Source organism: Lethenteron reissneri, chromosome 51 (genome assembly GCF_015708825.2).
Source record: "Lethenteron reissneri isolate LAM-NWPU_2019-01 chromosome 51, ASM1570882v1, whole genome shotgun sequence".
Classification (NCBI taxonomy): Eukaryota; Metazoa; Chordata; class Hyperoartia; order Petromyzontiformes; family Petromyzontidae; genus Lethenteron; species Lethenteron reissneri.
Window position 1 is genome coordinate 4794686 of NC_083829.1, and position 24116 is coordinate 4818801.

The 24116-nt window shown below is 50.0% G+C and overlaps 1 protein-coding gene across 6 annotated transcripts in view; it reads left to right on the forward strand.

The window, feature by feature from the left end:
* Positions 1-24116, forward strand: part of LOC133355385 (FERM domain-containing protein 4A-like) — a 308322-nt gene that overhangs the window by 265593 nt on the left and 18613 nt on the right. For 5 of the 6 annotated variants that reach the window (XM_061572640.1, XM_061572639.1, XM_061572641.1 and 2 more), the window contains 4 exons: positions 741-864; positions 10406-10429; positions 19032-19165; positions 19538-19660. In XM_061572640.1, the coding sequence (XP_061428624.1) occupies positions 741-864; positions 10406-10429; positions 19032-19165; positions 19538-19660 (405 nt within the window). The remainder of the gene's footprint in view (positions 1-740; positions 865-10405; positions 10430-19031; positions 19166-19537; positions 19661-24116) is intronic. The other variant, XM_061572642.1, reaches the window with a different exon arrangement.

The window sequence follows — 24116 nt, forward strand, 5'->3', positions numbered from 1 at the left end:
TCTCGCAAGACGTGGGAGAACCCACACTTTACCCCACCACGTAAGATCTGCCGATCGACTATAGTGTACTCGATTTAAAGCTTTCGTGACTGCAGGGATTCATCTTCTTGGTTCTTTCGGTACAGTCATGTAGAATGGAAATGATAAAATAATAAAAAATAAAACATAATAAAATAATTCTCACGACGTTTCGGCCACAACGCAAGCAGCCGTCCTCAGGTGAAGAATAGGTCTGTCGAGAAGACAGAGTCTGAATGGACCGAAAGAACCAAGAAGATATAGTGTACTCATTAATACAGCTGGCTAGGCAGAGAGTGGGATTGGGGGGGGGGGGTGGTGATTCAAGATTATTGCCAATTACTTCAACTGCCACTCCGGGACATCGAACCGGTGACCTTCTGGACCAACCACGCCTTCACGGCAGCGTCCCAGCCCGAGCGTAGCGGTGTGGAGTCTGCGCCACGTGACTTTTGCATCAAGTCCGTAGACAATAATTTTATTCCAAAATACACGTTTGGAAAGCCTGCGTGTTAATCCAATCATCTTCTTGCGAGCTACGACGTGAGATCATGCGCCGTGAGCGCAAGGGCGGCATTCGGAGCGACGTGCCGACGATGCGTTTGGTCACGCCAGCATCCTCCCCCCCCCTCCTCCTCCCAACCAACCCCCTTCTCGACTCCGTCGGTAGCGCCGCGAACGCCCCTGGGTCTAACCGCCGCCGCGTATCTTTGTCGACGCAGGCGAAGATCCCGGCGGCGCGCAGCATGAGCGAGATTGCGGAGGACATGGGCGACCTGGAGCTGACGGGGACGTCGAGGATGAGCAAGGGACTCGGCGAGGGAGGCGTGGGCAGAGGCTCGTCTGGTACGGCTCAACTTTTGTTGTCCTTCCGGCCCCGCACACCTCCACCAAATAAGCACGTTTGGATAGGTGCGCTGCGAAAGAAGTTCAACGTGTGCAAAATACAATCTATAAACTATTTTTATTTGTATTCTTAGGTTTTTTCGGTAAAGTCACGTAGGTAAAACATTAAAATTAATAAAAGTAAAATAAAATAAAAAATCACGACGTTTCGGAGGCAACACAAGCTTCCGTCTTCAGGTGGAACCGTCACAGCAACGACAGCTGTATCAAGTAAATGAGAGATTGCAGGAGCTACCACTCCGTTTATATAATGGTTGGCCAGGTAAGGCCCACTGGCTCTTTTTCAGAAGTGACCTGGCCACGAATGATAGCTCACCGAAGTGGCTTGTCATGCTTCGCAGGGCTATAAACAAGAGGTGAGCACCAATGCCTCCAATTAATTGAGTAGGAAATCACTTCGATTTTTTGTTTTACTTTTTAGTCTGGCATGGCATGCGAGCACCTGCTTCCCATAGTACAACCCGCACCTGCAATTAGCACACTTGGCTACGTACAGTGCGAAATAAGTTAAACATACATACAACATACCGTACATAAACATCGGATCCACACCAGAGGCCATGCTAAAACAAACCTGGCGTGCCTCAAGGGAGGTGTGAGATTATTTTTCCACTGCGGAAGCCGAGCCGTACCGCTGACGTCACGAGCAGTGAACGAGTCGATTAACAGCGGCCACCCTTGGCCCTGGTTTGGGCCCACAGTTAGATCCGGACGCCTCGTGAGGTCAGAGTTTGACGGTTTGGTTCTGGCTCGGCCCGGCAGAGGAAGGCCAGTGGAAAAACAGCCGGCGTGGTGGAAAAAGGGATACGGTTGGGGCGGTGTGGCCATTTCACCGCGGCCACCTTTGCCTCACCCCCCCGGGGCGATGATATTTACACGGCACAGCAGTGGGGAGTGGGGGGGGGGGGAACTAATTTCTGCTTCAGCCTGAGGGGTGACCTTGTGGAGGCGCTGTGGACCATGTTCGTAGAATGAGTGCCAAAAAAGGTGGTCAAGTACGATCAGAATTCACAGCGCAGGTCACTGGAATCGGACGAATCGCAGGGCGGAGTGAAAGGAGCGATTACATTAGAGGCCCTTAAGCTTTTACAAAATAACAAACGCAAAAAACCACACACAAATAACAAACGTGGCATAGCCCCAAAATTCTGGGAAGCCCTTTCAGGACCTTTTTGAAAACCAATCCACACGGCTCAGTGGCTCGTAGTGGCTGCGAGCAGCCCACAACCGCTTTGGAAGTGACACCAATTTAAACACTGAGAGACGCTCGTTATTTTTCCCAGCGATGTATCATTTTTCCTCGTTATCACATTAGCATACGTACGGCTCCACCTTGTCCCCCCCTCCCTGCTGGCAGCCACGCCAGCTCTCACGGCTTGGCTCAACACAGAACTTTTTTGTTCTTCTGGAGTCCTTTTGTTTTTGTGGATCGAAGCGTTCAAAAGGCTGCAACACCGCTCGCTCCCAATGTACGTTGTTACGCGTAGAAAAAAAGCCTCTGGACTGTAACACGATTGTCCCCTTGTATTCCTAATTGGAGATTTCCACGGATGCTCTTCCTGGCCCCACTCTTCGTGAACCCCCGGCAGTTTAGGTTTCAATAAGCCCAACGTTAAACTGGGCGCAAAAATATAACGCGGATTGTTAAATGTCCCGCCAGTTGGTAAGGGAGTGCAGGTCTCATAGGTAAAGTTTTGAGTTTAAATGCACATCACGGGTTGAATGAGCCCCCCCTCCTCTCCTACATCTCTCTGGGATTAACAAAGTGAGCACCATAGGCATCAGAGGTTTTTTGGGATTATGTCAAATGGGTCATGCGTGTCATTTGCATAGCTCGTGCGTACTTTGTTTAACAGCCAGAGGCAAACGCTACAAACTGAGAACATGGAAAATGAAGTCTCATATCCAATACGTGTTGTCAGTATTTCCATGACAATCCTCCTCACTTGATGCACGGAAAGCCTTGGTGGGTTTCCAGATTCATTTATTTTATTTTCACACGATTTCATTTGGAATATTTGTATATAATCTATCTATTATGAGTCTTGTTATGCCCGGTGAAGCAAAGTGAGGAAATTGCCCGGACAGAGGCCACACAAACAAGGAAATCCCCCCGCTCAAACAGCGCGGCAGGGGATACGTTGGTAGCAACCAACTCGTTGTCCTGCCCTCCACTGTACGCCACCTCGCCAACCAGGCCAGTGTGGGTGTCGTGCACATCTCCGTACCAATCAGTCAACCCATCATCGAGGCTGCCACGAAGTAGAATTATTGAACCAGAAGTGATGGCGCATCCATTGCCCTAGCGTGCCAGGATGTCGTTGGTTATGTCACGTGCTCTGAAGGGCCATTGCCCAAAACGTCAAATATTACATTTGGTTTTTTTTACTTTTAAGGCCACATGCAGTGTTGTTGTTGTTGATGAACGTGTTGAGTTTCGTTTTACTTGTGCAAGGGCATGACTGCCAACGCAGTATCACCGGATAAGTTGTTCATAAATCTGTTGCTTCCGAGGCTCGTTTCTCACACCTATAGGGGTCGGGCCCTGTGTTTTAAAGGCGTGTGACGAAGCCTGCAGCGGTGGTCCCTTCCAAATAGCCCTTTGCCCAACAACGAAACGGCGCACACCTGTGCGGCCGCCGTTCACAAAAGACGGGGGTTTTTTTGTGCGTGTTTACGATGCGTCAAAATAAATAAAAAACACCGGTCGGTTAATTTAACCCCGCTTCCCCCTCGGGTGAGAACTCGCCGCTTCAACACCAACGCCTCCCTCCCACCGTGCGGCTCGCAAGCGGGACACGCGGTGTGGACGGGGGGGGTGGGGGGCGAAGCGGGGGGATGAGGAAGGGTGACCCCCCCGGAAGGGGCTGAAGGAAACGCCGCTTGTCACGCAGGTGTGCGGATTCTTATTCTAAAACGGAGGGAGGGGGGGCGGGGAGGTAGGGACGTGGTGGGGGGGGGGCACCTCTTGCGCAAATCGTGTCCCTGAACTGCGGAAGACCGGGGGGTGGGGAAGGGGGTGGGGAGATTGGATCCAGCGCAGGAAGTTTACTTGGAGGCCTCTTCCTGCCATTCATGCGCCGTCGGCTTGCGTCGGCGCTTCACGGGGCCTCCGGTGGTCTCTGGCCCACAGTTTGGGACCCGCGTTTCTAGGAAAAGCCTTTTACCGCCCATAAAAAATTATTGTTTTAAGCAATCGCTGTTTATTTCTGGATTGAAAAGTCACTTCTGTAGGACTGATTTGTGCGTTTCACGGTTGGCTACGTACGAGGCGAAATAAGTTCAACATTCATTTATTTATTTACAAATGTCAGCCCTCGTGGGTTTCAAGTTGCTTCTTCGTGAAGGCTCTGCATCGGGATGTTTGTCCGTTCAGTTCGGTGTGTGACGTTTAATCATGATCATTTTTGCCGCCGTATGTGTGTGTTCCCAATTGTGAACCCATGGCACCTGGGTCTGTTCCATGACCTGCTGCCAGCGGGCGTTCGGCACTTTATGTGGCCTTAACATGCACATAGCCTGGCACAAGCGCCGTTGGTGGCGGTTGTTGTTCCCAATTAAGTAATTTGCGGGTTTTGGACCAAAAATTCGGACCACGGCGCTGGCACAGAGTGTGGCCTGCTCTTGCCAGTGACCTCAGGAGATCTTTAAAGTCCACTGTCAAGCAGACGGCACGTGTTTATTGGCTATTAAATCTGCAGTATTAACCAGGGTGGCTGCCGAATTTGAACGGGGAACTTCCGCAGCAAGCTGTGGACACGCGACCACTTCTCCATGTCAAATACGCGGATACTATGCTTGGCTTGTGTGTGTACTCGTATAAAACACCTCATTGGTAGGTAGCACTATACGTGTCACGACTAGACAGCCTGTTGCTTATCGCTCTCGCTATGGAAAAACTCGAGCGTTTGGCAGTTTCACGTCAAGCCAGATGCAACGTCGACCACCTGTGATCCTGCTGCGAAGGCAAAAAGTTAAAGGTCCCGGGAAATAATGCGAAACATTAGGAAATTGTTTCATCGTGTGCAGCTGTCGTAGCGTCGACTGAAAATGTGAAAATCACCCGCAACTAATTCTTAGTGTCTTTAAACAACGACCTCTGTGATAATGGCCCCTTTTGTTGTGGGCTTGCCTGGGCAGGAAAGCCTCTTTAGCCATCACATTGTGACAAGGTACATAATTGGTTTATGGATGCTGACATTAAATCTGTGTGCGTGTGAAGGGGGGAATGGGTAGGGGTAGGGTAGCGGTTAAGCGCGCCGCGCTATGAACCTGGTGACCCGAGTTCGATTCCCGCTCACGACCGCCAACACCAATGACGATTATCAGAACCGGTCCTGGGCCTCTCCTAGGTCGACTCAGCCTCAAATGAGTACCTGGTGCGGTGTTTAAACATCGCCACTAGGGAAACAAAGGTGGCCAGGTATGGTGTTGGCCACTCACCCCCTCGTGTGCCGTGCTGGCCTTCATAGGTGCTCGCTAACAGCACTTGCCCCAACAGTCTGTTCATCTTTGTTTTTGTATGTTATTATATCGAGTAGGATATCTAGTATGGCTCAACCATGCCGTGCTGACCTTCATAGGTGCTCGCTAACAGCACTTGCTCCAACAGTCTGTTCATCTTTGTTTTTGTATGTTATTATATCGAGTAGGACATCTAGTATGGCTCAACCATGCCGTGCTGGCCTTCATAGGTGCTCGCTAACAGCACTTGCCCCAACAGTCTGTTCATCTTTGTTTTTGTATGTTATTATATCGAGTAGGATATCTAGAATGGCTCAACCCATGTCACCTGGGTCTGTCCCACGACCTGTCAGCCGACACCTCATGTGGCCTCCAAGTGCACCTAGCCTGGCGTAGGCACTGTGGTGACGTCGCCGCCGCTTGGTGGCGAATGGCGAAGGCTGTTGTTGTTCTTTCTGGTACGTCGGTTTGGGTAATCTTTGCATCCTGCGTGTGTGTACACGTTTGAACATTTACTCTTAATCACGGGTGTGACAGCTGAGGCAACCGCTGAGATCGTGGAACAAAAATATCTCTCCGATCGGCTCCAGTGCTCCGTACTATTATGCTCAGCCAGCCCACCCGGGCTGTCACTTACAATGCGTGCCGTCGTTGACAATGATGGTGACGACGTAAACCCAAATTGGTACCGGCTCGCAGAGGAACGACGGCGGGAGTGACTTTGAAGCCGCGCGACTCCTCATCGCCCGGCCTGTCCGCGTGTCATCGCGCGTCGCACTGTACGTCTGTTGAACTTCTTTCGTGCCGTACCTAGCCAACTGCGATGATCGGAGGTGCGTGGGAGGGGAGGACAAGAAACTTAACACAAAGATTAATTCTAAAGTAATGAGTTTGTGAATCTCGATGATTTAAAAGTGCCATAGCTCCCAGCGTTCCAGACTGCCGCAGAAGTGTATCTGAAAGAGCGCGATGCGCCGTGTGATCGTCTTTGTTTTGATGGCCACAACCAAACTTAGCTCATCATCGCTACGAAATAAAAACCGTAGATGGGGGGCAGTTGGGGGGGGGGGGGGGGGGGGTTCATAATAAGAGGAACGTCAGCGTCTCGAGCGAGTGCGGAGGACCGGCGAGTACCGGCGGCCCTGTGAATAGTTGTGGACATTCCACATTACAATGGCGAGAGCCAGTCCTGTCCTGAACAAGGTTGAGACTGGCACAGCTCTTCCGGCTACAGGACACGGCCAGATTTCGTGCTGGCAAGTCGAGCCGTTTGTCAGAATCGGAACGTCGCACGTGGTCGCGTGTGGGAGTTGTTAACCCTTTCCCGTTCTGAGACGTCTGCAAGTTGCCGGGTGGTTGGGGGTTCCGTTCACCGCTGAATCTCAGAACTCGTGAGCAGCTCAACGTCAATTTGATTAAGAGAGGCGTAGTAGCGCCGTTTTTTTCAAACACATGATACCAACTGCAGAGAACCGTAGGGGCACGAACGCACTCTACGACACTGCGCCACACGCCCTCCCGCATGACCTTGTGGGAGCCTCTGTACTGATAAAGTTATTTTATTTACGTTAGTTATGTACGTGTACTGACGACGTACACGTACGTCATCAGTACACATACGTCATCGGAATGGGAAAGAGTTAATTTGTACTTGGGTTTTGTTAGAGTTTTCATATAATGTGTGCATAGGCATTGTTTTGCAAGTTTCCTATTGGCTCATTGCCGGATACATTCGTCAATAAAACTGCACAGCACCAAACTATTTGTTTAATTCACTGGTTCAATAGGATAGCGTTTAGTCGTCATCATATTCTCTTGGTTCTGGGTTTGAACTTAGAGTGCCACAGGTGTGGGACACATTGCTCTCTTTAGCGGGGTTTACCGAACTCGTCGCTGCTCCAACATTTTAAGCGCGGAGAGCCTACATTTAAAATCCGAGTTAAATTTAGGGTTTAATTTCAATACTGCAGAGATAATTACATGCCATTAACACGGCTGCCACACACACACGAGCCTCACTGCCCATAAATGGATACAAAACGCACCGCCTACAATCCTCGCTCCAATGCGCGCTGCCACTCCGTGTCGGCTTTGGGGGGGGGCGGGCCGGGGCCGGTGATTTGGCTCGCTCTTCGCTTCTTTATTTTCGCCAAATAAATGTTCGAATGCCAATTCGCGGGAGGTGGCGTTGATTATATTGCACCATCGCAACCGCCTACCGGGGGTGGGTGGGGGGGGGGCGGGCTCACAACATGCTGGCAGTGAACGATTGCAGAGGGCCGTTACCCGAAATGTTCTGGGAGTGCGTTTTAACCGCAGTCTTTTCGACCGCTCGCATAGAGTCAGAATATGTATTTATACTGCAGGAGGAATCCCATGAGGTATAAAGCTCTTTTTAACAGATGTCCAGTAGTAGCAGGTCAGAACGTGACAACAATAAACAATACAGAAACACGATAGGAGTGCAAAGGAAAGGTAAAAAAAAAATCACCTGAAAAAATATAACAAGTGAAAATAAATTTTGATTTGAGACGTCGTGAGAATTTTATTGATTAATATTATTTTATTATTTCCCTTCTACGTGACTTTACCGAAAGAACCAAGAATATAAGTAAAAATAAACTATTTATATTTTAATCTTGATTTGAAGCTTTCGTGACTGCAGGAATCCATATTCTTTGGTTTTTTCGGTAAAGTCACGTAGGTAGAAAAAAAAATAGTTCACGACATTTTGATCGCAACAACAAGCAACCGTCTTCAGGTGCACTCTCATGCTCACAAGTTCCTCACAATCGCTGGCCCCCCCACCCTCTTGCCCGATGCGGCAACCCAATCTCCCTCCCGCCCCCCCCTCTCGGGTCAATATAATGCCTCGTCCACAGCAGTCCGATTCTTTCACCTGAAGACGGTCGCTTGTTGTTGCGATCGAAACGTCGCGATCTATTATTTTCTCTACCTACGTGACTTTACCGAAAGAACCAAAGAGTATTTATATTTTACCAGCCAAGGTCCACTGAGCTACATACCTCTTTTTAAGACGCGACCTGGCCACAAATGATAGCTCAACGAACTAGCGTATCACGTGTGGAGCATTATAATGTGAAGCGGCAGGACTTCAAACGATGAGTTCACATCCCAGCCTGGTCACATTGACCCGTGACCCCTCCATGGTCAGTCACGTGATTGCTATCTGGTAAGACTGCACCACGTGGTCTGGGTAATCAACGCTGCATGCCTGTCTTACGGACATCCTGGCACCTGCCTTAGGAATGTGGAACTTATCCGACCTCTTTAAGACCACCAGTGTAGATTAACAATGCCGATTTGAAGATGGATTTGTTTTTATGCCAGTACTGATGAAGGTTAAACACTTAAAAGGAATATTATTCATTTAGGTCATTAGATAAACGTCAACTCTAGATGGCAACAGCGTTTTGTTTCTCTAGCCTGAATTGTCGGAAAAAGTGAAACGTTTTGCTTTGTGCCTGACAGGTTATTTGATGATGATGCTGCTGCTGTGTTGGCAGCGGTGCACAAACACAATGAACGACAACAAAAACTCAACACGTTTGTCAATACATATTAGCGCGGTTGGCTGCGTATAGTGCGAAAGAAGCTCAACATACATACAATAATACATACAATAACAACACCGTGGCCTTAAAATAAAAATATAACAGGTGCCTTTTTGAGTACTGTCCCTCCCGTGCTATGAAGTAGGACCATTGCCTGAAACGTTGCCCATCTATTACAAATATTTTTCTTTTCAAGCCACAGTGTTATAGACAAATAAGTTGAATTCTGATTTAAAGCTTTCGTGACTGCAGGGATTCATCTTCTTGGTTCTTTCGGTAAAGTCACGTAGAATGGAAGTAATAAAATAATAATAATAAAACATAATAAAATAATTCTCACGACGTTTCGGCCACAACGCAAGCAGCCGTCCTCAGGTGAAGAACAGGTCTGTAGAGACGACTCTGTCTCGACAGATTTTATTATGTTTTATTTTTATTAATTTATTATTTCCATTCTATGTGACTTTACCGAAAGAACCAAGAAGATGTTGAATTCTCTTTTATTTGTGTCTGTTTTTCTTTTTTCTATTCGGAGATAGCTTCAGTGGAAATAAAATGCACTTGTCAATTGTCAGCAGTGTATTTGTTTTACAGAATTAATCAGTAACATGGCAGCTGCTCGCTGCCCATCTGATGCTGCCCATTGCTGAGCACGTGCATTCTTTACAAAAAAAAACGAAGAGAAGCATAAACCAAAATCCTCACCACATTCATTTTGAACATTGCTTTGCAACCGAAATAGAATGCAGCAAGTAGGCGAATGCTTTGGAGAGTCGCCCGGCCCTGCTTGTCTTGACTCAATGCTGCTGAATGTATGCACTCCCAGAATGCAGTGCGGCCGACAGGTCACGTAAGAGCTACTTTTGTTTTTGTTGTTATGTGGAGAGACCGATACAAAAAGGAGACGTGGTATCCGTTTATTTCAGCGCTCGAAAGAAGATCCACTACCTTTCTGCCATAAGGGATTAGCAATAACAAAAATTATGAATTATGTGTTTTTTAAATAAAAAACATGTTGGATCATTTTCTCTGGCCTAACGAAACTATTCAACTGTTTATCCAACTATTTTTTATTTGACCAGGTAAGGCCCAAAGAAGTGACCTGGCCACGAATGATAGTTCAACGAAGTGGCTGATGTGAAAATGTATAACAGCCATATACTCTAAATCCCACCCCCCCCCCCCTCCAACTACACACTGCTCACAAAAGTGCCCCTGCCGTGTTCATCAGCATGGGTTTCCCTCCCGTTGCGAATGAATGCCCAGTGATTAATCCCCGCCTTTGTTATTTTAATTCACGAGTGAACAATGGTGCGTCGAGATTTTCTCATGTTTTTTTTTTATTGAACTGTAACAGCGCGGAGGATTTGATGATGTGAAGCGACGGTGCCTCTTGCCTGGTTCTGAACCGTCCCTCTTTTCCTTTGCTGCCTGACCCAAAGATGTCGCAGAGAAACTGCCTAAAGGTCAGTACGCCTTCCCTTCACGTGCCATTCCTAGCGGGCTGTCTTTTTTTTTACTTCACGCCGAGCGCGCTGCGTGCTAATTCGCTCTGCGTGGTCGGTCGCGGTTGGGTGCACGACCCCCAGGCATCCTCCTCCCCCCCCCCCCCCCCCCGAGATGCTACAAGGCGGCCGGATCGGTCGGCCCGTGTAAAATATCCACGAGCGACTCTCTGGAAACCAGACGTGGCATTCTACGGCACGATTCGTCTCCGTGCGTGAATCCCATTCGTAGCATCTTGGGCGCAGTGCTGTCCACGCCACCCCCTCGTGTGCCGTGCCAGCCATCGTGGGGTGCTCGCCAACAGCACTTGCCCTGACAGTCTGTTAAGCCTGTACAGGGGATCTTTGCCTATATATATGCAGTACGATTGTGGCTTTGACTAAATCACCTGCAATGCACCCCCATCTCGGAAGCTAAGCAGGTTTTGAGTCTGGATAGCTCTCGGATGGGCGACGGGTTGCTACCGGCAACTGCGATGGCATGCGGTGGGGGTATTGCAGCAAAATCCATATCTGCGTTGCACTCCCCCGTCTTCATCAATACGCATCGACCGGCATGGTGAAAAATGGTTAATTAACCCCCGTGACCCCAAGGGGGCCGTACACGTACGTAGCCAACGAATGAGCGCGGTTGGCTACGTACGGTGCAAAAGAAGTTCAACATGCATACATAATACACACACACTTACCGCACACACAATCTCCTGCGGGCTGCGTGCGTCGTAAAGGCCACTGCAGGTGGAGCAGTGGGCACAGCGGTTGAACGCTCTGTGCCGTGAACCCCGCGTGACCCGAGTTCACATCCCGAACCGGTCACGGAGGGTCTTCCAATTCAGCAATCCCCTCGCATTGACCAACAGGGTGAAGTATGGTCAAACAACACTGCCCCACCCCCCCCTGCAAGACCAATGCGGTGTTGCGAGGAGGCCCTCGTTGAGCAGTGGATCAGCGGCAAGGCTGTACAATAGTCGATGATTGAGATCTTAACGTGGCAGAAAAGAAACTCGCAAGGCACGGGCTTTCGAATGCTTTGCAGGAGTGTGCATTTTCTACACGCGCTACTGCCCGCGTGTGTGTGTGTGTACGGTTCACGCTCGCCAACCTGCCCCCCCCCCACCCTTTGTCGGTTTCAGCGGTAGGCTGCTGAATTTTTTGACGTTCGCCGTTTCACTGCGAACCGATTACTTTTTTCTTCTACCAAGGCAACAAAATGGAAAGAGACCGACGCTCCTTACGCGCTATGATGCGGCGCGATCACGCTTAGCGAAAATTGCTACGCTGTTATATTTTTAAATAAATAGTTTAAATCCAATTTCCAGCCTACCGCTGCAGAGTTGGCAAGTGCGATCTATATACGAGCCTAAATCAGAGGAACCCACAGGGTGGGTCTGCAGCTTAACATACTGTCCCTGTAATTGCGTGCAGAAGACTTCTTCTCTCGGGCGCTCTGCCATGCCAGCGGCAGGTGATGGAGTGTAAGTAATCTGCTGGGTTAAAGGATTAAGGTCAGGGGGGGCCCCCTTGGGGTTTGACCAGACCCCCCCCCTTAGCGAGAGTAAACAAGCATCGGTAGTTGTTCTTACTTCAGATGTAACTGCGCATACAAGGGGGTGGGTGGCCAGCACCACGCTCGGCCGCCTTTGTCTCCCTCGCAGCGATGTTTCCACACCACACCAGGTACTTAGTCGACCTAGGGGAGGACCAGGACCGGTTCAGATAATCGTCACTGCTGTCGGTGGCCGTGAGCGGGAATCAAACCCGGCTCGCCGGGTTCGCAACGCGGCACGACCAACCGCTACGCCACTGCTCCCCACGGCACATGTACACACACACACGCACACAAAGATAAATATCCCCCGTATAGCCTTAACAGACTGTAGGGGCAAGTGCTGTTAGCGAGCACCTATGAAGGCCAGAACGGCACACGAGGGGGTGGGTGGCCAGCACCACGCCCGACCGCCTTTGTCTCCCCAGTGGCGATGTTTACACACCGCACCGGGTACTCATGTTGAGGCTGAGTCGACCTAGGGGAGGCCCAGGACCGGTTTAGATAATCGTCACTGGTGTTGGCCCTGAGCGGGAATCGAACCCGGGTCGCCGGGTTCATAGCGCAGCGTAGCGCTAACCGCTACACGACTCGCGTGCACGCTCACACAACACCCGTACTCGGTTTAACGTCTTGAGCTCAACTCCTACCGCTGCCTTCCTCTGCGCCGCTCTCCCGCCCCCCCCCCCCCCCCCCCCCTTGCCACGCGCACCTCGATGATTCTAGCGGCTTTATTGATCGTCGCTCTCCCTCCGTGTGGATGGGGGGTGCCAGTCCGTTAAAAAATTTGGAAGCCCTGAGCGCGTTGCTTGGGATGTCGAAAGGAAACTCGCGTTGGGGACGGGGGGGCGGAGGCGATCTTAACCACTTTCTCAACCGACGACGTGCACCTCGTCGGTTTTTCTTCCGATTGTGTTCCGGCGGCGTGCATGTCCGTCATCCAAACGAAACCGGGAGGAAAACTCAAATGAAACATCTTCATCGGTACCGAAGAGGTGGGGAGGGAGACTTGTTCTCAATGCGGTCTCCGAGACCGTGATAAGAGCGCCATTTGCACGTCAGAGGATCCCGGCAGAGGTCGCAACCGGGTACCCGATACCCGTACTCTACCCGATACCCGGCTACCCGTACCCGGCCGGGTACGGGTACCCGTTTGCGACCCTGGTGCGGCCGGGTACGGGTACGGGTAGGCCGTGAGTCACTGATGAGTAACTGTTTGTCACTCATTTTGGGTAGGGTACGGGTAGGGAACGGCTACCCGTACCCGGCCGGGTATGGGTACCCATTTGCGACCCTGGTGCGGCCGGGTACGGGTAAGGAAACAAAACCCGTTTGCGAGCTCTGGATCCCGGTAACGACGATGAAGACAACTTCTGTAGCACCCTAACACGGCGTGACATTACGAGGGCACTGAAAGATAGTGCTGTCACCGTATTCGAGGCCAATACAATTACCCTATTTTAAGTATATTTAGAGTGTGCAAGTACAGTGGGCATATTTGAACATTGTTATTGTATTCTGAGAGCAGCGTACATTAAGGGGCGAGATTCTTTAAGCATTGCTACGATATGTAATCGTCGTTTGAGATATTATTATGCTCGTGATGCCGATATCAATCAAATCGTGGTGTTAACATAGATTTTTTTACATTATTTTATTGCTTCAGTTCATTTTTGTCACTGAAGAATTGGGCCACGTTCACTTTTGCACTAAAATAGAAAATATTAAAGAGAATAAAAGAACAAAACGATGATTATCGACTTGACATCATTATGAATCTCGTAACAGTCCACGGGACCACATGAGGAGTGGGGTGGCGGGGGGGGAATAGTGATTCCAGGCCAGAAGAGAAATTACGACAATGACGTATGCATGTTGAACTTCTTTCGCACCGTACGTAGCCAACCGTGCTAGTCGAGAGGTGCGGGGGTAGGACAACGAAACTAAACACAACAAACAGTTCTAAAGAATGAAGATGCTAAATTAACCATTTTAATAATACCAGTGGGATGCAAGTCAAACAACAACCACAAGACAATTTAGATTAAGGCCATCAGTCTAACTCCGTACTACAACAAACAAACATAGATCCCAATGCACCACCATGTATGGCAAGCAGGAGACCAACATAACCTGCACGGTACAGATCTTGGTGGGGATTAAAGGCCAATTTACCCGCTCACTCACCCACTCGCCTACTCACCCACTCACCCACTCACCCACTCACTCACCCACTCACCCACTCACTCAGAACCTGTAGGATACACGGCCGAAACTGTGGGGGTAAAGGCAAATTTAAAAGAGGTGAGTTTTCAAGCTAGGACTTAAATATATCTAACGACTCTCTAACTTTTTTACTTAAAGCTTCCGTGACTGCAGGGATTCATATTCTTGGTTCTTTCGGTAAAGTCACCGAAAGAACCAAGAATATGACTCTCTCATTAGCAAAGCGTTCCAAATCCTGGGAGCTTCGTAGTGGCAAAAGCCCCGATCACCCCAGGAAATTAGCCTTGATCTCGGAATACTGAGAAGGGAGCATAAATCTTTTATCCACGAACAGGTAAGAAATGTCCCCTGTTGTGCAGTTTTGAGTGTCAGTGATATTGATTGGCTGACTTTTAGAATCAGAATATTTATTGAGACGGGAGGAATCCGATGAGCTATGAAGCTCTTTTACAGATGTCTGGTCGGGGCTGGTCAGAACGTTACAACAACAAACGATACAAAAACTCGGAGTGAAAAGTACAGGAAAGGTAAAAACAGATTACACAAAAAAATTACGAAACTAAACAGTTTTTTTTTTATTTTAACAGGTAAAGCCCACTGAGCTATTACCTTTTTGAGAAGCGAAACTTGGCCACAAATGATAGCTCAACAAAGTGGCTTAGCACGTGGACATTCATGGCAGCCAAATAATCCCAACGATCTAAGTTGCGTGTTTCTAAACGTGCGGGGTAAAACCGGAGGACCCGCGAAAAAAAATCCACGAGATCATGGGGATAGAGAGAGAGAGAGAGACATGCAGACTCAAAATATCCAGCAGGTGTTTGTGAGGCTTGGTCAAGCTTCTGGACGCTGGTTATTACGTACGTGGCCTGTACTCCAGCACGGTGAAGGCAGCGAGGGTTTGGTTGGTGGCTTGCACGTAAATTTATGAAAAGCTCCCAAACTACCTGTGGGCACTGAAGTCGCCACATCTCCGAGCTTACCAGGGTATGATGGCAGTACAGCAAGTGGGTTAAATACCACCATCTGTACACGCATTGAGCGTTACCTCGCACACATAGGTTCTCTCTCTCTGCTTTCCTCCCACGTTTAAAGAATAATTGATGGTGTTGGCCAAACATCTCAATATAGGACCACAGAGCATGGCAATGGTTGGTATCGGTTCCGGCTGCCATTTCCACTTGTCTGTGAATTTTTTCACCTCTACATCGCACTCTCTCCCTCTCTCTCTCTGGGAGATTAAACATTGTACACGTTACAAATTCCACATTGTTTATTTGCGTTTCGTGTTCCAATGCAAGGTTTGCCTTGGTGTGCACTCCAAAGTAAATCTGTGCGTGAACAGCTATGTAGTTTAACACTTAGGCTTTCGCCGACCAATATCATCGCGTAAATTTATGCGATTTAACCCAAAAAACATGTGTTACGAACAGCTGTGTACATTACGCATCAATTCCTGCAGCTGTTAATCCGTAAAATGCTAACACGCGCACATTTAGTAATCACAGTAAGCTATAAATATGCTATTGCAAGTCATTAATTCTAGATTTGAAGTTTTCGTGACTGCAAGGGTCCATACTCTTTGGTTTTTTCGGTAAAGTAACGTAGAAAATAAAAATAAATTAAATCACGACGTTTCGGAGGCAACGCAAGCTTCCGTCTTCAGGTGGCACCGTCACGGCAAAATTACCGTATCAAGTGGGGAGAACTCTAAGAGACACGAGACTATATACAGGTTAAGGGGGGGGGGGGAAGGAGCCAGGATGGGCCGTGGGGGAGTGTTAAGTTAAGCCTCCTTTTGTTTTGCATAACAGGGTGGTGTAATGGACAACTTTATAGAAAGGCAAAGATCCCATCTATAGCCTTAGACTGTTGGCCCAAGTGCTGTGAGCAAGCACTTATGAAGGCCTACACGGCACACGAGGGAGTGGTTTGCAGCCGTACTCATTTGAGGCCGAGTCGAGACGGGGGAGGCCCAGGACCCGTTCAGATATTCGTCACCGATGTGGCGATGAGCAGGAATAGAACTCGGGTCACCGGGTTTGTAGCGTGGTGCGCTAACCATTGCACCACCGCTCCCCCCAATCGGTACCATGGATACAGAATAACACCATTGGACGCGCAATTTTATATTTTCTCTACTGGACAGTGACTCAATAAAATTTTTTTTTACGCAACAGCACAACAAATGCAATAACGATTAAATCCGCATAATTTTAATGGGTACCATATTTCTCGGGCAAATTGCATATCTCCAAAGATATTACGTCCGTGACATCTTACGACTTATTGCAGGGTGTGATTGCCAGAATTATCTTGACCAAAAGTGTGCCTTGTAAAATTGCAAACGATCTTTGGAGTAAATGACTTTTTAAGGCTTTGTTTTCCCCGTGGACTCCTTTCCCGGCCTTCGTAGTGACAAAAAAGCCTGCCGCATCGGACGGCAAAGACTTGATTGTAATTTCTCATAATTACGTTGCTTCCGCACCACGGCTCAATGTTGCGTTTACATCCTTCGGGGAGTGCTTTGAAATTGGGATCCCCCAAGCCTGGTTAGCACAAAAGCAACAACAACGCTAAAAATGTTGCGCTGTCATTTAATTGCAGGATAATTCATATCCACGTACGGCAATTGCAGTCTGTTTACAGGCATGCATTCAAAAAGCAAGCCGATGATTAAGTATTATCTTCAGCTTTCGGATGTATGACAAAGATTACTGTTAAATCAACAATCCGACATATGTGTAGTGGGTATTTAACTCCAACACACGGGGTAACTGCCCCTTAACAGAATAACAACCTATGGTGGTGACCACCAGGCTAACTACACTAGTTACTACGTGACTGGTGTAGTTAGCCAGGTGGTGACCACGAGGCTAACTACACTAGTTACCACGTGACTTGTGTAGCTAGCCAGATGGTGACCACCAGACTAGCGACACTAACTACAACGTACCGAGCTACTACGGACCAGGACCAACAGCTGGGGTCCAGGTCCACGTGTTGGAGACTCGTTGAACGTAGAACGTAGACGAAGGTTTTTTCAGGATGAAGAACAACGCCGGCCCCCCTGGGGACCCGGCTTATATTCTCTGCGGCGTGGCTGCCTCCGCCCTTGGCCACGACCACCTTCTAGAATCCTCGGGAACAATCTGGATGTTAACCACGTGACCACCCCTATCCCCCACTTGGGCACTTTTGTAGACTTAACTGGTCACGTGTCCACCCAGGTCAACCAGAGTGCCATGGCCTCGAGTAACCCCGTTCCTCCGGCCTGCACTCCCACACCCTGTCCTGTAGGGGCTGGCACTGCACGCAAAGCATGGTGCTATCTAGCGCTATCACTCAGCGCTCACCGGGCCCCTCTAGGGCCGGTACTAGACCCACACCACGTGGTGTCCGCGATGTCGTTACACCGCACGCCGTGCCTCTCTAGGGCCGGCACTGCACGTTGACATCCCGCGATGTCACTACATATGTGTGTGAATGTATAGTTTTGCATATTCTTGTTTTTTTCGGTAAATTCACGTAGATAAAAAACAAATCAAAATAAAAAGCAAAAAAACCCACGACGTTTCGATCGCAAAAAGAAGACTGCTTTGTGTTGCGATCGAAACGTAATGGGTTTTTTAAATTAAATTTTAGTTTTCTATCTATGTGACTTTATCGAAAGAACCAAGAATATGAATTCCTGCAGTCACGAAAGTTTTAAGTCTAAATTTAGGTTTGCAGAGTTTGATCCTGAAAAAGGCTTGTTCGAGTCTCAAGACATAATTTGCCATGAGGATCATGCATCGAGATATTGGGCCAATTGCGATTTCATTTTTTGCATTTTGTTGCACGTGGGAAGAAACCCCACAACCTACAAAGAGGACAACGACAACAACAACAACCAATGTAGCTCACAGACAAATCACAAATATTTCCGGCGTATCACCATCTGTAGGCCACTTCGCAAACCGACCCAGTTCAGCAGTCTTGCAGCACAAGGACAAACACGATTTCTTCACCAACCAATTCTACACCGAAGCCAATGTGCCGGATTAACGGCGCGTAGCGTAGACGAGCAGGATAATATCTTACAGCCGAGTGGTGTCACGGTAAGATTATTATCTGGGTGTGTATGGTAGTCGGTTGTTATTTTACCAAATCCCCCACGTTAGCTGCAGTGAATAATTACGTGTTTAATAAACATCTCCAGGTCTTCAAATCACCCAGAATGCCCCCTTCCCCCTCTCCCCCCCCGATCTCATCAGATCTTGAAAAGCTAAGCAGTGTCAAGCCTGGATAGTGCTTGGATGGGTGACACTGATGTGCAGGGGAGAGGCATTGCCAAAAACACGTTTGCAGTAGGAAGGTGATGTTTGCTGTGTGTGATCCCAAATTGTGAGACATTTCAATCTAGATTTGAAGTTTTCGTGACTGCAGGGATCCATAATCTTTGTTTTTTCGGTAAAGTCATGTAGGTATAAAATAAAACAATTTTACAGTAATGGGATCTTTTGGCCAATGCCAATTGCATTGCATGATTTATTAATTTTTTGCTATGGGAGAAGGAAACGAGAAAACCCGGAGGAAACCCACGTGGCACAGGGGAGAACGATCATCCATGCTCCACGCAGAAAGATAACCCGAGTCGGGAATTGTGCTACAGCCTCTTTTTATGGCTACGAGGCACAAGTGATTCCACTGCGCCAACCTGCCACCCAGTGGCGGGCATGCGAATGAATGCCTGTTCCTCTGCAACGTTTAACATTCCGTGCGTGCGCCGCGTTGCTTTGCATCCGTCAGTGTCCCTGGAGTGGGAGGTGAGCGAGGCGGCGCGGAAGGATCTCCTGGAAGCCCTGAAGCTAAAACACCAGGAGCTGGCTCGTCGCCTGGAGGAGCGCACGAGCGAGCTCAAGCGCCTGTGCTTGCGGGAGGCTGTGAGTCACCCCTTCCTCCCCCCCGCAACATTTCCCTACCTCCCGCCCTCCCTGCAACATTTCCCCCCTCCACTGCCCCCATCTGCTTCCCCCCCCCCCCCCACAACAGTGCCCCCCCCCAAATTGCAATGTTCAGCCCATGCCATTCACGGACTGTGGCGTCACAGGACATGCAAGAGATTTGTCGGACACCGAACCCGGTGCGCCCTCTCTGCCTGCGTCCCAGCTTGCCCCACTGGGCACACGGCTAGAAAGCCTCTCGCCTTCCGTTTGGCCTTCGCGCGACTGCTCCCCTACGTTTGTGCGCGGCGTGCCGGGCTCCGGCGACGTAAGAGACACGTGTGGCCGTGTGCGGCGCGCCGACTTCCACAGGAGCTGACGGGCACGCTGCCCGTGGAGTACCCCAAGGGGCCCGGGGAGAAGCTCCCCGCGGTGCGACGGCGCGTGGGCACCACGTTCAGGCTGGACGAGAACAAGGTGTTCCCCAAGGTGGAGGTGAGCTCGCCCAGACGCAGTGGCGGCACGGTGGCGGCACGGTGGCGGCACGGTGGCGGCACGGTGGCGGCACGGTGGCGGCACGGTGGCGGCACGGTGGCGGCACGGTGGCGGCACGGTGGCGGCACGGTGGCGGCACGGTGGCCCAGGGCAGACTCCTCCTGGACGCTTCGTTGCTAAACCACCCTTCCCCCCCCCCCTCCCCCAGTCGATGTTAACTACCCCGCCTGATATACAGGAGGTCGTGGGTTCGATCCCGGCGCTGACACCTGCTGCTGTATATTTGGAGTTTGCCTGTCTCAACATCATGGTGGCTAGGAGATGTTAACTACCTCGCCTGGCGTACAGGAGGCCGTGGGTTCAATCCCGACCCTGACGCCTGCTGCTGTATATTTGGAGTTTGCCTGTCTCAACATCATGGTGGCTAGGAGATGTTAACTACCTCGCCTGGCGTACAGGAGGCCGTGGGTTCAATCCCGACCCTGACACCTGCTGCTGTATATTTGGAGTTTGCCTGTCTCAACATCATGGTGGCTAGGAGATGTTAACTACCTCGCCTGTCGTACAGGAGGCCGTGGGTTCAATCCCGACCCTGACACCTGCTGCTGTATATTTGGAGTTTGCCTGTCTCAACATCATGGTGGCTAGGAGATGTTAACTACCTCGCCTGGCATACAGGAGGCCGTGGGTTCAATCCCGACCCTGACACCTGCTGCTGTATATTTGGAGTTTGCCTGTCTCAAGATCATGGTGGCTAGGAGATGTTAATTACCTCGCCTGGCATACAGGAGGCCGTGGGTTCGATCCCGGCCCTGACGCCTGCTGCTGTATATTTGGAGTTTGCCTGTCTCAACATCATGGTGGCTAGGAGATGTTAACTACCTCGCCTGGCGTACAGGAGGTCGTGGGTTAGATCCCGACCCTGACACCTGCTGCTGTATATTTGGAGTTTGCCTGTCTCAACATCATGGTGGCTAGGAGATGTTAATTACCTCGCCTGGCATACAGGAGGCCGTGGGTTCGATCCCGGCCCTAACGCCTGCTGCTGTATATTTGGAGTTTGCCTGTCTCACATCATGGTGGCTAGGAGATGTTAACTACCTCGCCTGGCGTACAGGAGGCCGTGGGTTCAATCCCGACCCTGACACCTGCTGCTGTATATTTGGAGTTTGCCTGTCTCAACATCATGGTGGCTAGGAGATGTTAATTACCTCGCCTGGCATACAGGAGGCCGTGGGTTCGATCCCGGCCCTAACGCCTGCTGCTGTATATTTGGAGTTTGCCTGTCTCAACATCATGGTGGCTAGGAGATGTTAACTACCTCGCCTGGCGTACAGGAGGTCGTGGGTTAGATCCCGACCCTGACACCTGCTGCTGTATATTTGGAGTTTGCCTGTCTCAACATCATGGTGGCTAGGAGATGTTAATTACCTCGCCTGGCATACAGGAGGCCGTGGGTTCGATCCCGGCCCTAACGCCTGCTGCTGTATATTTGGAGTTTGCCTGTCTCACATCATGGTGGCTAGGAGATGTTAACTACCTCGCCTGGCGTACAGGAGGCCGTGGGTTCAATCCCGACCCTGACACCTGCTGCTGTATATTTGGAGTTTGCCTGTCTCAACATCATGGTGGCTAGGAGATGTTAATTACCTCGCCTGGCGTACAGGAAGCCGTGGGTTCAATCCCGACCCTGACACCTGCTGCTGTATATTTGGAGTTTGCCTGTCTCAACATCATGGTGGCTAGGAGATGTTAACTACCTCGCCTGGCATACAGGAGGCCGTGGGTTCAATCCCGACCCTGACACCTGCTGCTGTATATTTGGAGTTTGCCTGTCTCAAGATCATGGTGGCTAGGAGATGTTAATTACCTCGCCTGGCATACAGGAGGCCGTGGGTTCGATCCCGGCCCTGACGCCTGCTGCTGTATATTTGGAGTTTGCCTGTCTCAACATCATGGTGGCTAGGAGATGTTAACTACCTCGCCTGGCGTACAGGAGGTCGTGGGTTAGATCCCGACCCTGACACCTGCTGCTGTATATTTGGAGTTTGCCTGTCTCAACATCATGGTGGCTAGGAGATGTTAATTACCTCGCCTGGCATACAGGAGGCCGTGGGTTCGATCCCGGCCCTAACGCCTGCTGCTGTATATTTGGAGTTTGCCTGTCTCACATCATGGTGGCTAGGAGATGTTAACTACCTCGCCTGGCGTACAGGAGGCCGTGGGTTCAATCCCGACCCTGACACCTGCTGCTGTATATTTGGAGTTTGCCTGTCTCAACATCATGGTGGCTAGGAGATGTTAATTACCTCGCCTGGCATACAGGAGGCCGTGGGTTCGATCCCGGCCCTGACGCCTGCTGCTGTATATTTGGAGTTTGCCTGTCTCAACATCATGGTGGCTAGGAGATGTTAACTACCTCACCTGGCATACAGGAGGCCGTGGGTTCGATCCCAGCCCTGACGCCTGCTGCTGTATATTTGGAGTTTGCCTGTCTCAACATCATGGTGGCTAGGAGATGTTAATTACCTCGCCTGGCATACAGGAGGCCGTGGGTTCGATCCCGGCCCTGACGCCTGCTGCTGTATATTTGGAGTTTGCCTGTCTCAACATCATGGTGGCTAGGAGATGTTAACTACCTCGCCTGGCGTACAGGAGGTCGTGGGTTAGATCCCGACCCTGACACCTGCTGCTGTATATTTGGAGTTTGCTTGTCTCAACATCATGGTGGCTAGGAGATGTTAATTACCTCGCCTGGCATACAGGAGGCCGTGGGTTCGATCCCGGCCCTAACGCCTGCTGCTGTATATTTGGAGTTTGCCTGTCTCACATCATGGTGGCTAGGAGATGTTAACTACCTCGCCTGGCGTACAGGAGGCCGTGGGTTCAATCCCGACCCTGACACCTGCTGCTGTATATTTGGAGTTTGCCTGTCTCAACATCATGGTGGCTAGGAGATGTTAATTACCTCGCCTGGCGTACAGGAAGCCGTGGGTTCAATCCCGACCCTGACACCTGCTGCTGTATATTTGGAGTTTGCCTGTCTCAACATCATGGTGGCTAGGAGATGTTAATTACCTCGCCTGGCATACAGGAGGCCGTGGGTTCGATCCCGGCCATGACGCCTGCTGCTGTATATTTGGAGTTTGCCTGTCTCAACATCATGGTGGCTAGGAGATGTTAACTACCTCACCTGGCATACAGGAGGCCGTGGGTTCGATCCCAGCCCTGACGCCTGCTGCTGTATATTTGGAGTTTGCCTGTCTCAAGATCATGGTGGCTAGGAGATGTTAATTACCTCGCCTGGCATACAGGAGGCCGTGGGTTCGATCCCGGCCCTGACGCCTGCTGCTGTATATTTGGAGTTTGCCTGTCTCAACATCATGGTGGCTAGGAGATGTTAACTACCTCACCTGGCATACAGGAGGCCGTGGGTTCGATCCCAGCCCTGACGCCTGCTGCTGTATATTTGGAGTTTGCCTATCTCAACATCATGGTGGCTAGGAGATGTTAACTACCTTGCCTGGTATGCAGGAGGTCGTGGTTCGATACCAGCCCTGACGCCTGCTGTATATTTGGAGTTTGCTTGTTTCTCTCCCCATGGTCGCGATAATTAATTTGTTAAAACTATACCAATTTTTTTATGTTACTAGGTAAAGCCCACTGAGCTATATAGCTCTTTTTTTAGAGGCAACCTGGCTATCACGAATGATAGCTCAACGAAGTGGCTCATCTTGTGGACATTATTTGCAGCCAAATACTCTTAAACGCATGTCGTTTATAAATGGACGGTCCAATGCTCCAGCAGGACCATTAACCATCAACGCTCAATTAAGTCACCCGTCATAAACGAGCCACCGCTCGGCCAGTATGAAAGTGGTTTTCGTGATGGCCTGGAAAGGATGGCCTGCGAACGTCATTGGATACTAAGCGTCGCGTTTATTATAGGGCCACATCTTTAAATGGCATCGCACCACGCCGTGCGTAGCCTTTACAAGACGTCAGATCGGATCAAAATCCACCCTTTGAACAGATGGCCTGGGATAGCCGAGAAACATCCATTCGTCGTGGTCTTCCTCAATCAGATTCCACTCGCCGAATTCAAAGCTCGCCCATGCCAATGTTGCCAATCGGCAATTCTGCTCAGAGGCTAAATATTGACCCCAGCCGTCGTCCCTCAGAGAGAGTGTGGACCCCACCACGGGAAACGCGGAAGAGATGAGCGCGATGCCCCCAATGCTCAATTGAGAGGGGAAACACTTTAATTTTGATGTGAACTCAATACGCCACGGCTGTTTAAACAATAATAACAGTGCAGTGCTGGAATGGCGTTTAGGGGCAATAATACATCGTCCATTGGTACCTGGGCAAATTGGCTTTTGATGGTGTAATGCCAATTGTGCGTAGGGGGGGGGGGGCGATCTCCCAGTGATACGGAATGAATCTCACAAGCAGC